This window comes from Antechinus flavipes, chromosome 2, assembly GCF_016432865.1.
Source record: "Antechinus flavipes isolate AdamAnt ecotype Samford, QLD, Australia chromosome 2, AdamAnt_v2, whole genome shotgun sequence".
NCBI lineage: Eukaryota > Metazoa > Chordata > Mammalia > Dasyuromorphia > Dasyuridae > Antechinus > Antechinus flavipes.
In genome coordinates, this window is record NC_067399.1 from 662,049,411 (window position 1) to 662,063,388 (window position 13,978).

At 40.7% G+C, this 13,978-nt stretch overlaps 1 protein-coding gene across 4 annotated transcripts in view; it reads left to right on the forward strand.

The window, feature by feature from the left end:
• Window positions 1–13,978, forward strand: part of JMJD1C (jumonji domain containing 1C) — a 114,997-nt gene that overhangs the window by 68,019 nt on the left and 33,000 nt on the right. Inside the window, exons 3-7 of one of the 4 annotated variants that reach the window (XM_051982600.1) lie at window positions 7,617–7,736; window positions 8,984–9,127; window positions 9,220–9,799; window positions 9,923–12,006; window positions 13,743–13,915. In XM_051982600.1, the coding sequence (XP_051838560.1) occupies window positions 7,716–7,736; window positions 8,984–9,127; window positions 9,220–9,799; window positions 9,923–12,006; window positions 13,743–13,915 (3,002 nt within the window). In that variant the 5' untranslated portion in view covers window positions 7,617–7,715. Of the gene's footprint in view, window positions 1–7,616; window positions 7,737–7,820; window positions 9,128–9,219; window positions 9,800–9,922; window positions 12,007–13,742; window positions 13,916–13,978 lie in introns of those variants that run through there. The other 3 variants (XM_051982602.1, XM_051982599.1, XM_051982601.1) reach the window with 3 other exon arrangements.

Genomic DNA, 13,978 nt, shown 5'->3' on the forward strand with positions numbered 1-13,978 from the left:
CATCGAATTGGGCATAAACATTTTCACTTTTTCAAGAAAACCACAAGTATTTTCCTTTGGAATTCCACTTTTTTTAGAAAATGAAAAAGGTAGTTTGTAAAGTGACATGTTTAAAATGCTATTTTGAAAGAGGAGGAAGAAATCCCCATTAGCTTAGAGTGGACATAGTCTTCCTTCCAGCCCCTTGAGGCCATCACCTGCAATAATTAAAGGGACAACTCCTCCTCTATTCTAGATTTTTAGCTGACAGTGAGATTTTAAGTGAGATTCTTTTCCTTGGGTTAATTATTTGCACAAGATGAGTGACTGAGAAATGGTTTTGAGGAAAAGGCATTGCAGAATTTTTTTTTTTGGAATGTAAATTTAGATAGAGAAAATTGTGAATTTTCTATCGTAAAGCACAAAGTCGTTTTCATTTAGGGGGATAATAGTAATAATTACTCAAATTTGGTAATAATAGTAGCATATTACTCTTAAAAGGTTTTCACAGCATTGTTATTAGTGATCTAACCTTGTAATTTAATTTAACCTAGTAATCTGTTGGTTTAGTGATAAAACAATAATTTTGAGGAGTTGTTTTTTAGTTATATTGCATTGTATTGATTATGTTGACATAATGTATGAATAGTAGAGAGAGAACTAGCAATGGAGTATCAAAAAAGTTGGATTCAAGTCCAAGAAGGGCTTCATTCGCCTAGACAAGTCACTTTCCTATCTCAGGTGCCCAGCTGACACTCTCCAGACCACAGTTTGCATGACTCATCCCAGACCCTACTTTTGTATCCAAAATATATTTGCTGAGGCCAGCCGACCACTCCACAAGATTCCCTTCCAACCTCACACTGTGGTCCTTTCTCTTTCCTCTCTTAACCAAACTCCTTGACAAAGCCGTATCCCCCTGGCAGACTCCACTTCCTCTCTAGCTCCCCAAGCCTTTGCCCTCTGGCTTTCCTTACAACTCTATCACATGTTATGATATGGCAGGAAGCAGGCAATGGGTAGACCACTGGGCCTGGAAGCAGGCCCACCGATTCAAGTCCAGCTTCAGATACTTACTTTGTGATCCTGGGCAAGTCACTTCACCTTTTTACCTCAGTTTCCTCAATTGTAAAGTGAGGATAATAATACTATTTAACCCAGAGATTTGTTGTGGGGATCAAGTGAAAAGACAGTATTTGTAAATCACATCACACTTTGCACAGTGCCTGGCACATAGAAGGCACTAGATAAATGCTTATTCTCTATTCCCTTTGGGCCTTCTCCTTAACTTTCTTCTTCAAACTTATCATCTCTTATTTGCCAGTTGATAAATTTTCTTCACTTCTCCTTGTCCTGTCTACTGCATTTGCCTTGTTGACCATTCTTTCCTAGATATGGGCTGTCTCCCTTTTCCCCTTTCCTGTTTTAAACAGTCCATAGGCTCCTTTGTTGAAAGATGCATCATCTGAATTATCCTTTCTCATTGTTCTTGTCTCTCAAAGCTCTGTTCTAGGTTAAGTTACATTGTCAAGAGAATATCATCATTAAAATAGATCATTTCACGTTGGAACTTGGAGGTCATTGAAATCAGTAAGCAGTTATTTCAAAGTCAGTCCAGCCTGTTTTTTCCTCAGACTATTTTATACAAAATAAACACCGGTATATGTAATGATGTACCGATTCTGTGAGTTGTCTTTCTGACTGAATATTGTAGTCTAGAACATTGATTCTTCATTCTTATATATTAGTGTGAATAATTAAGCCAATCTCTGTCTCTTGAGCACACCCTAGCCTCCTTAGATGATTTGACCTCCAGGTCTCCAATTCATTGTCTGGGGAATTGGCCGCACAATTTAATTCACTGCACATTCTGACACAGCTTTTATAGCATTTCCAAAGTCCACAGAATCTTCTAAGCATCCACCATGTGTTATTCTACCCAGTATGACTTATTGTTAGAGAAGAAAACGCATTCATCTTTATTTTATTACTAGATTTAAGCAATATTATACGTAGTCTGATCCAATCCTGCCAATTTTATAAATGAAGAAACAGGCCTAGGAAGATGAAGTAGTGTGTGAAACTGATCATTCTGGTGGCACTCAAAAGTTTTGGCCTTTCTTCCCAAACCTATAGCACGCAGCATCATTTCTGCCATCATTTTGCTTCATCTCATTTTCCAAGGAATAAAAAAGGGGAGGATCAGCTGGGAGAGACATTGAACTTAATGGAAAGACTGGGCTGAAATGGACAGGATGATATATATAGTCGTCTGAGTTTGTCCTAACGACACCTTATATATAAACTCAAGCTTTGATAACATTTTGAAACAATTTTGCTGCATGAAACTTGAGAGTAAGCAGTTTTGTGTCTGTCAGCCTTCCATCATCCTTTCTGAAGAGTTTTCCCTGTTCCTGTCTCTTCTACATATTTAATGCCTTCATCTTGTTATTTCCCAACTACCAGAGCAAGATAGCCAAACAAGATAATGATCTTTTAAGTTATAGGAAAATATAACCTAGAGTCAGAGAACATGATAGCAGTGGGGAAAGCTAGAGCCAGGGGGGATTTGGAACCAAGGTGAGTAGTGATGTCTACAACCTGAATCTAAGTGCTAGGTTGCTCACATGGCTGACTTGGAAAACAACAGTGGGATTTAGAATTAGGATTAACTCTCTAAATTATAATAAAGCATCAGTGGGTCTAAAATGGATGTTTTATCCCATGAGGTCTGACTGTGCCCTGTAACATTGCCTTGCTGAGAGGATGTTTAAACCTTGCAAAGTCGTGGTTCTCTCTGACTCAGGGAAGGTCTGATTTAGAAAAGAGGATTGAGTTTGTCCTTCTTGGACCACAGAGAACAGAATTAGGAACAGTAATTGCTAGAAGGTGTCAAGAAGCAGATTTTGGTTAATATAAATGAAAAACTTCTTAACAGAGCAGTCTGTAAGTTGGAGTGAGTTACCAGTCCTTCACAGAAAGGTTTAAGGGAAGGCTAGAAGGTTTCTACACGAGGGTGATATAGATAGGAAACTTGTATGGGAAGAGTTAAGAGTCAGGATTTGGCATCAAGGGCCCCTGGCACATTAGGAGGATTTCCTGTGGAGAACTCAAGGGAACCAAAACACAATTAAGCTGCCATCTGGGGGGACAGTCACAGATCATGCTTATAATATCTTGCTAGTCATACACATTTCCCTCCCACATATTACAGATTAGGTTTAGTGAAGTTAAGTGACAATTGAAATCCAAATTCTCTCCCTCCAAATCCAGGGTGCTTTCCATGGTACTGACCTGCCCACTCGATTTCCCTTTTTTGCATTGGCTCTTGCTTCTAAAAGGTTCCTTGTGTTTTTTTATCTAGAGTACCTAGATTCTGCCCTTCTACTTCAGTGCTTCTAATCAATTGTAGTCTGGGAAACCTGATAACTCTTTAGAATTAAGAAGGCCACAAGCTCAAAGACAGGGAACACAGAATTCTTCCCAGTCTAAAGCAGAACCTAAGTGTATATTGTAGAATCTATTTTGTTGTAATAGTCTTGGTTTCGCCTTATATTCCTGATATTTAAGGTTGTGGGATAAAAAGGACCTCTGGAGTTTCTGAAGGTGCTGAATTCTGTCTTGGAGCACCTGCTATATGTAGATATAACTTTACAACACAATTTGTACTTAATGTTATACAATCTGGTCATTTTCTCTAATAATTTCATGTACATTAAATATAAAGTCCTTGTTCTCAAGGAATTCAGAGTTTATGATAGAATGTCAATAGCTCTTTGATGACCAATCTATTGGCAATCTTTTAAACACTATTAATTTGTACTTTCAAAAAAAAGTTGTAATATATAAATAATAACTGAGCCTCTGAATGGTGTTCCGGAGCAGTGGTTACAGCCCTTCTGAATCTCCAGCCACTTGGGACAGTTTACGTGGCTTTGTAAACGGCAGGTGTTCCAGAGGAACTTGGAAGAGAACGGTGGGAGTGGTCCCAAATGGGCTTCTTTGGGATCCTTTTTCTTAATGAATTTCTGTTCTTGGATTCATTCCTTGATGCCTGCTACTCACAAGACTTTGTGCTTGCTGCCATCCCCTCTAGAGCCATTGAACTCATTTAGGCTAAAGGGGGTCCCCCCCCATTCCCTGTTTCTCTTCTGTTTCACCTTTAGGGAATTTATTTCAGATGAAAAGCTATGAGGTCAAGCCTCTGATTGGGAAAATTCTTAACTAGGGAAGAGGTGGGCCAATTTTATCATCTCTCTCTAGTGAACTCCCTCCCCCCCCCGCCCCCCCAGGAAAAGTTGAGGGAAGAGATGACCTTACAGATCTTGTGCTCTGAGATGCTCAGTCATCCTGGTGAATAGCTACCCGAAAACCCATCTTTGCCCTGCAGTGCCACACTGGCTCTGATCTTCTGGATCCATTTTCCTCCACTCTCCAGATAATTTCTAATTGACCTCCCAGGTCCCTGGTTTCCTGGGCTTAGCCAACCATGATGGTGCAGTTCAAAGGCCTTTAACCCACTTAGTCTGAGACCTGTGGTTGATTGCTTAGGCAATTGTGGGAATACAGCATAATTATTGACTGACCAGTTTCATTATGGACAAGTGCTGAGTTTTGGAGATAAAAAAGATAATTGAGATTTCCTGCCTTTAGGGTTATGGGCGGACAGAAGGGAAGGGGGTGTTCAGATAAAAGCACATTTAGGAAAATTTGGGCCATAGCCACTAATAAACAAACTGGACCATGAAAATTTTTGAAAGTAGAGTTACCTGAGCTCAATCTTAAAGAAGGGGAATTTTGGAGATGATTTGAAAGAATTCCAGGCAAGTATGATGGATTGTACAACAGTCCCAAGGCAGCAGGTGCTGTATTAACATCTTATATTGAGGGAACACTGACTAAACTGATACATATACATAGAGAAGAGAATAATATGGGATAAGACTAGAAAGTCAGCTTGGAGCCAGACGGTAGAGAGTCTTAAAAGAAAGTTATGGGAGTTGTATTTTGTCCTACAGGCAAGTTGGGAGTCACTGAAGATTTTTAGTTCAGGGAATGATTTGGTCAGACTGTGTTTTAACTGCTAACATTGCTTATGAAGGATGGATTTGAGAGGAGAGGCCATTTAGGAGCTTGTTTTGCTAAGCTTTTTGCTAAGCTCCAGTCTTTGCTAGGAGACCCCCAGGAGTGGGGAGGGACCATCACTATGCCAAGGCTGACCAGTCCATTATGGAATCATTCTTCTTGTTAGGAAGTTGAGCATTTTCTCTGGCATGATAAGCTGAAGCTAATGATTTGTGGGAATACAGCATAATTTGGCACGTCTTCTTCACTTTCCCCAACCCTTTTGCCTCACCCACAAAATGAGAGGATTAGCTTAGATATAAGCTGAGGGCTTACATCTGGAAGGCAAGGCAATCTGCTTCTTTGCCCATGCGATTGCCTTGTACACACTCTCAGGGAAACAGACCCGGCGCCAGGCCTCAGGCATAGATAGACCAGAGCAACTGCCTGCGGTTTAGAAGCTTCCATTCTGGAAGAGAACGACAGATATACACAAAAGAAGTGCAAAGTAATTTGGGGGAAGTGGGTTAAAAGTTCTATAAACCAAAATGAAGAGGGTGCTCTCTAGTCAGGGAGATGGGGAGTCTGTGCAAAGGCCCCAAATCTGGTATTGGGGACTTCCCTGAGCTGTGAAACAGTAATGTGCGATGAGGCTTCTCTCTGAGTCTGAGGGGGCCAGCACAAAGCCTCTTCTTGAATTGTGGCATCTGGGCAGCTGTAGGGCTTGGAGACCAGGAGAGAAGCAGAGCAATAGTCTTCGAGAGAAGGCCCAGTATTGGTTTGGTATCGGGCCACTGGTCCCAGTTGGCTCTGGGAGAGAATGGGAGACAGACACAAACCTCCCTCCCTTAAATCCAACACACTTACACTTGGTGGCTTCACCTCTCTGGGGTTTCCCTCTCTTAAATCCAACACACTTACACTTGGTGGCTTCACCTCCCTGGGGTCATGGTCCTCTTTAAGAAGGAAGGACAAACAACAATCTAGAGTCAAAGGCATTGGGCAAGAACAGGACGCTGTAGCGGCAGGGACAAGGGCACTCTTGGCAGAAACATGCTCCTGTTTTCCCATGGCTTGGTGCCCATGGAAAGCTATTATCTGTGACTGACTGAATTTAAGGGTGGGAGAGCAAAAAACATCCTAATATTTGTCAGAGGCAGAAGACAATTTCTAAGGTTGCTGGATTATAGGGGATAAGACAGTCTTCAATTCAAAAGTAAGAATTGGTTTTTAATGTCATCTGCAGCTTTATAATCAATGAAATATTACTGGAGAAAGTTTAAAATTTGATTCTCTTGATTAATGTTCGGTTTATTCCTGGTTAGGTTGATGGTTTAATTAAATCAAGATTTAGTACTTCTTAGTATATAGTACTATACCTGTGGTATCCATCTAACTTCTGGAGAAAGATTTTAATATTTTCCTTTAGTTAGTGTTTAGTTTGACAATGGATTTGTGAAATGCTGTGTTATTTGGATATTGATTAGCAATTACATTTTCTGTCACCTTTAATCAGGAGAATAATTATATATTTTTTTGTTCTTATAGAGAAATTTCATGCATTTTCAACTTTTACTATTTAAAAAAAATTTTTAGTTACAGCTGAATTAAATATTTCATTTTTAAAATTCTTGTTATTCTCTTATACCAAGTACAAAGTGTTTCTTTTATCCAGGGCTTGTTTTCAGCATTGCAACTGTGTGTGCTCACGTGGACATATTATATTAAAATTATTTTGGCAGCTTTCAACTTCCAAAGAATAGACAAACCTGGTCATTTAGGGAACAATCTTGGCATCTCAACTACAGGACCAGCTATACCCAATTCAGAATTACTTCTCCAGTCCTAATGTGTAAATGTGCAGCTATTGGTTTGACAGCCTCTAGACCACCATTTTTTTTTCATTTTCTTCCTAGGAAGGCATTTTCAATCAATAAAAAGAACCTTGATTTGGTTGGTAGCCAGGTGCCATGGTTCATATCCAACTTCTCTGATAATTAACTGCTTGAGGGACATCAGAGAGGTCATTTAATAGTTCTCTGTAAAGTGAGGATCTTAAATTGGATCTTCTTCTCATAGTTCTTTCTATTCTCATCTTTGATGATAGTTATGGGCTGGAAGGTGAGCTGTTTATTTTCAGCAAACCTGTAAATTCATTGCTATCAGGATTTTCAGATGAGGATTATTCTTATTACATAGTAGACTGGCACAGTCTTAGAAAGTTGCCAGCTTAGCAGATGTTAGAGACAAGACTTCATCCTGAAGCCACTGGTATAATATCCACTAGGACCTACTACAGGAACTATCTGCTTTAGCTTTGTGGTGTTAAGTTCTTAAATATTAATTGAATAATCTGTGATTGTTTACACAAGTCACCTCAGAATCCACTCCAAATCACGGGGGGGAAAAATTCCACTTCTTTTCCAAAATAGCTGGGAATTAGCCTTCCTAAGTTTTTTTTTTTTTTTTTTTAATATTTAAATGTGTTTTTATAAAACCTAAGTATGTGTTTTGGAATGCACTTCTAAGTCATGACCTTCGGTGATAAATTTCTCTTTATATTTCCTTTAAAGGTCCCTTTTCTTTAAACTGATAAGGGAGTATACGGACAAGATTCTGCCGCCTGGGGGTTTGCTGGTGTAATTATTCACCATGATCTCTTTTCCCACACCATGATTGTTATGAATGACCAGGTAAAGTTTTTAGCCAATATTTTTAAAGCAATTATTTGGTAATTAAAACGTTCTTTACTCTAGTACATAATGGCATAAGTTAGTTCTGATTTTTATTATTTAACTCTCATGAGAGTTTTAACAAGTACTCTTCTTTTTTGGAACAAATAAAGATGCTGTTTTTCCTAGTGAGTTTTATTCCAATTTCAGAAGTCACAAAGAATGGAATGTTTACTTGATATATTAAAACAGCAAATTAGGTATTTTTGTCCTAAGATCTCACGAATCTCTCGGGCCTATTCATTCACAAATAGAACCTCTTTTGTTTCCATGTAACAGAGAAATGTAGTATTTGCCACTTTACCAGCTAGGATAGTAGAGTTTTATCACAAATAAGCAAAAGAATGGTTTACATCGTTTTTGTTGTAAAAGCACCTTATGATCTTTAGATGAAAGCTACCCTAAATTGAGCTGAGAATAAAGGATTTAAAAGAGCTTGTTTTGAGGGCCAGGAGGGCATCTTCTGGGCAGCTGGGTGGCCTGGAGTTGGAAGGCGGTTCCTGGCTGCTCAGTCATGTCCAAGTCTTGGTGACCTCTATGGGCCAGAGCACACTGGGCCCTTCTGTGGGAGCTCTTGCCCTGTGACATAGATGTTTGAGATCTGGGTTCAGATCCAGCCTCAGACACTGGGGCACCATGGACAAGCTACTTTTAACTCCTTAATTCTTGATTAGATGTTAACAATTTTTGTTGCTGTTTTTCAGTTATGTCTCTCTGTGTCCCCATTTGAGGTTTTCTTGGCAAAGACACTGAAGCATTTTGCAATTTCCTTCTCCACCTCATCTTACAGATGAGGAAATTGAGGCAAACAGGGAAAAGTGACTGACCCAAGGACAGCTAGTAAGTGTCTGAGGTTGGATTTGAACTCAAGAAAATAAGTCTTCCTGATTCCAGGCCTGGAGTTTCTGGCAGGAGGGTGACCTCTAACTGCCCAATTATAAAGAGTATGATTATATAACTTGCCATTCTGTCAGGAGGTTGAAATAGATATTTTGTTTGGAATTATTAATAAGCCTATGGGCTTGTTATATTTTTCTTCCTGCAGACACCAGACTCAGTGTCCTCCTTGATGTTTTTTCCAAGTAGAATACGGTAAAAAAAAAAAAAAAAAGAAAGAAAGAGAGAGAGAGAGAGAGAGAGAGAGAATCTTTATCATGATTCTTATTGCTTAGTACATGCACTTAAATGCCTCTTGTTTTATGAACCAGGTGCCAGAACCACAGAATGTTGATCCTTCTATGGTTCAAATGACCTTTCTTGATGATGTTGTTCCCTCTCTGTTGAAAGGAGAAGATATTGGCATCTCGTCACATCGTACTTCTCGATCTGCTCTGAGAAGCACCACTATTCACGTAGGTAGATTATAGCCAGTGTAATGTCCTTATGCTTGATTGTATACATACAAGCATGTCATGTATAGTCACTATCATCTCATTATATTTAGGATCTTTCTACACTGGCTGAAGCCAGTAGCCCCTGGTCAGCTATGAATCCCCAGAACCAACACCACCAGCAGCAGCAGCAGCAGCAGCAACAGCAACAGCAGCAACAGCAGCTGCAGCAGCAGCAGCTACAGCAGCAACAGTTACAGCAGCAGCAGCTACAGCAGCAGCAGCTACAGCAGCAGCAGCTACAGCAGCAGCAGCTACAGCAACAACAACTACAGCAACAGCAACTACAGCAACAGCAACTACAGCAACAGCAGCTACAGCAACAGCAACTACAGCAGCAACAGCTACAGCAACAGCAGCTACAGCAACAGCAGTTGCAGCTGCAGCAACAGCAACTGCAGCAACAGCAGCTGCAGCAACAGCAGCTGCAGCAACAGCAGCTGCATCAACAGCAGCTGCAACAACAGCAGCTGCAGCAACAGCAGCTGCAACAACAGCAGCTGCAGCAACAGCAGCTGCAACAACAGCAGCAACATCGAAACATTCGACTGAACAAGAGAAAAGGCTCAGATAGTAGCGTACCAGATGAAGAGAAGATGAAGGAAGATAAGTTTGATTACCTTGGCCGTGGAGGTAGGAGTACATTCTCCCTTTTTTGAGGAATTATAAGGAATAAATTAAATAGAAATGTTAAAAAAAAAAAAAAAACTTATGTTGTACTGGAATCTAAAATTAATGTTTTTTTTTCCCTTCTAGAAAGTCTTAAAAGCAAAAATAAACACTTTCTTAAAAGAAGAAAAATTGATGGGGATGAAAAAAAGGTACCTTTAAAGAGATTTCGAGCCGACCACATTTTAGACAATTCTGACAGCAGTGACTCAGAAAATACAAATAAAAGAATGACAAATCCACCTTTTCAGCACATTCCTGAAAGTGATGTGAGGAATATAAACAATTCTAATATCAATGGAGATGAAGGAAATTCCCAGCGTGGTGAGGGGTCAGAGGAAGCAACAGTAAGTCGTCAGCCTTCATGGGGTCCAGTACCAGAAGAAAAGAAACGTGAAGAAGAAAAGAACATTCTGAAGCCAGCTAGCCTTGAGCTGCAAGATAGGCCTCTATTCAGCGCCTCAGATGAATTTCTCTTTTATGATCCCAATGCCACTCAAGACGGCAAAGCAGAGAAAACCCGTCCTTTAGAATTCTTACCGAAGGATCAGTTTTCACCCAAAGAAGCTTCACCAAAAGATGGTACTGACGTTACAAATGAAGGTGGTGCAGATAAGGTGGCTCAGGACAACTCCACAAGAATCTTTGGTTTTCAGCCACTTCAGAAACTGGATACTTTTGGTAGCGAATCCAAACTTGTATTTCCCAATGCACAATATTTAGAACCAAGGAAAAAGGATTCTGAAACGAGCTGGGTTAGCAGCATTGTGAACAAACCAAGTTTGTCAGGGCCCAGTGTTATGAACCCATTAGCTGTAAATGAGCCTGTGAGTGCTGAAAAAGATAAAAATCTATTCGGAACTTATCGTACTTCATTAAATGTAGTTTCTCTAACTGATGACAGCAAACTGCATAAGCAAAGTCCACCACCCCCTGAGGTTACGCAGCCCAAATTCGGTTCCTTAGCCGATGCATCCGCACCAAAATCCAATCCTTTACTTGATGGTCTTCAACAACTTACTCATTCTCCTGACTCTGTGAATCCTAAGAATAGCTTCTCAAATGGTGGCCCTGCCATGGGAGAGAGAAGGTTGACAAATAAAACCGAACATGACTTGCCAAGATCTAGTTTTCATCCAGTTCCGACTCGTGTCAATGCATTAGAAACCAAGAGTCCTCTTATCATCGATAAAAACGAGCATTTCACAGTTTACAGAGATCCTGCGCTTGTTGGGCAAGAGACAGGAAATAATCATGTTTCATCCTTCTTAAACCAGCATTCTTACCCTCTTCATTCTCCATCCCATAGAACTTGTCTCAATGCCAGCGCTCATCAACCTACTTTAAGTGCCCCTCCCCCCCACCTGATGCCTGGCTCTTCAAACCAAGCCCCTTTGCCTCCTATCAGTACCCATCCTCTGAACACTGCCCCTCCTCCCCACCCTCCTGTTCATCACCCTCATTTGCTTCCGGCAGTGTTACCTGGAGTGCCTCCAGCCCCCTTAATGGGTGGCCACCCACGGCTAGAGGCTGCTCACGCCAGCAGCTTGAGCCATTTAGCCCTAGCACACCAGCAGCAGCAGCAACAGCAGCAGCCGCCGCCACAGCCACTGCCACAGCAACTGCCACAGCCGCTGCCACAGCAACTGCCACAGCAGCTCCCACCACAGCTGCCACAGCCGCTGCCACAGCAGCTCCCACCACAGCTGCCACAGCCGCTGCCACAGCAACTGCCACAGCAACTGCCACAGCCGCTGCCACAGCAGCTCCCACCACAGCTGCCACAGCAGCTCCCGCCACAGTTGCCACAGCAGCTCCCACCACAGCTCGCGCAGCAGCTGGCGCCGCAGCAGCTGATGGCACAGCAGATGCCGCCGCAGCAGATGCCACCGCAGCAGCTGATGCCACAGCAGATGCCGCCACAGCAGATGCCGCCACAGCAACTGCCACAGCAGCTGCCGCCGCAGCAGCCACCATCTCAGCAGCCACCGCAGCCGCAAATGCTACAGCATCCACCACCTCATCTCCTTGGACAAGCACATCAGCTCGGACTCTATCCAATTATTTGGCAGTATCCTAACGGGACCCACACTTACCCGGGAGTCAACCTACCCTCTAATAAGTGGGTCCACCCAGAGAACCAAGTGAATGCCGAGGCCCCCATGCGGAGGGTAAGTCACCTTGATGGTTTCTAGACAGACATTGGCAAACTTGAGTCTCCTAGCCTCAGTGGTGCCGTGAGTTTGTGCCCAGTGGCAGAGGAGGTTTGTGTGGAATCCTAAAACTAAGGCAGTGAAGATAGGGTATTTTGGCCGCCGGTTATCACCAGATTGGGGGTAAAGAGTCTGATGTAAAGAAACCTCTGAGATGACAACCCAGAACCCCACTGGGTTAGTGGAAAACTGAGAGGAGCTCTTGTAACTGCAGGCTCGTTGCTACTTTACTGCATTGTGTCATACAGTCTCCTTAAAATGTTATAACTTTTAAGTTAGATGTGACGTAGTAAGTTAGATCACTTTCAGCATAGCTACATAGACCGCATCAAGTTAGTCAGTGTAACTGTTAGATCCTTTGTTTATGCTTTAGAGGAGAATTACTTATACATCTGAGAGGAGACTGGGGAAAGGTCTCTCTCAGATTCAGAGTTGAAACCATAGGCCTAATTACCAAATTGTTGTGAGAATTTAGTAAGAACAAAGTAAATCAAATTTTATGGGGCAGTATTTATAAAAATTAAATACAAGAAGTATTGTGTGTAAAGTGAAGATTCCATTTTAATGAGATCCAATCCCAGCCCCAGGACATTGATTTCTTTTTTTTTTAATTCACTATGTATATGTTTTAAAATGTTGTAAGGAATACAATTTTATTATGCTTTTATTGTTAATAGAGTCTGTCATAATAAGTTCTTAGGTTTTGGTTATAGGGTATTTTAGAGAATCTTGATTAGAACCCTCCTTAAGAATTTTTTTGGTTGTTTTCTTATGTGTTTAATGCCACACTATATCTTTCTGTTTTATTTTTAATTGCTTTTCAATAGTGTGTTGTTTTAGTACTAGAATCAAGTCATTTAAACTCTGATCTCAGTCTCCTGAGCTGTAAAAGTACGTTGCTTAGAATTGCTAAGCTCAAAAATCTCAACAGTTCTCTGCTGTTCCTCTTAAGAAAAATCATTTTGGGAACCAGGTGTAAGTTAACCAGATTGACTTTGTATTATCTACATACAGTGAACCAAATTTGTGATCCAAACTTGTTACTATTTCACCTTGCCAGTTAACCCATAAATTGTCATGGAAGAGTGTCGCTGAATGAATGACACAGAAAGATGAATTTTTTTTAGATAGGTACTTCATGTGTTTGACAATAGAGAAAGTAATTCAGTTTTTAATTTATTTGGTAACATGGTGAAGTATGAGTACAATAAATTCATCCTATTTTGATTCTGAGTTTGAAGGTACATTTTAAAAATATATGAAATGGATCCAGTATTAAGAGATTGTTATTTAAAACGTAAGCCAAAAAAATCATAGACTAGGAGTGGCAAATGACAAACCTATTCATATTTCTTAAAATTCCTTTCAAGTACCTATGTAGTTTTGAGTGTTCAGAAAGCTTATAAACTGTGTCTTCTCGGTGTGTATAAAGTAGTTAATCCATAATTTTACCCTTGGTAAATTAAAATTTTTAATTAAAAAGAAAAGATTTTTATAAGTAAATAATTTATTACCGGACCTCAAGTTGCTATCTCTGAAGGCATGTGGCAAATCAATTTTGACATGAGATCTTGCTGTGCACATGATCTGTTAAAGTTTATACTCTTTTGTATACATACTGCTGTTACAGGCGTACTCTTTGACTGTGTTTAGCTTCCTGTGGTAACTGAAGTTTGATTTGTTTTTTGTAATAGAATACTCCCAGTCCTTGGTTACATCAGCCCACCCCTGTGACCTCTGCTGATGGTCTTGGGTTACTGAGTCACATTCCTGTCAGGCCATCCAGTGCAGAACCGCAACGGCCCCTTAAAATGACAACTCATTCTAGTCCACCGTTGTCAAAAACGTTAGTAGATCATCACAAAGAGTAAGTTTGCCAAGCTTAAGACTTTTAAATACCTTATGTTTATGTGCTTCCTTTTATTCTGAG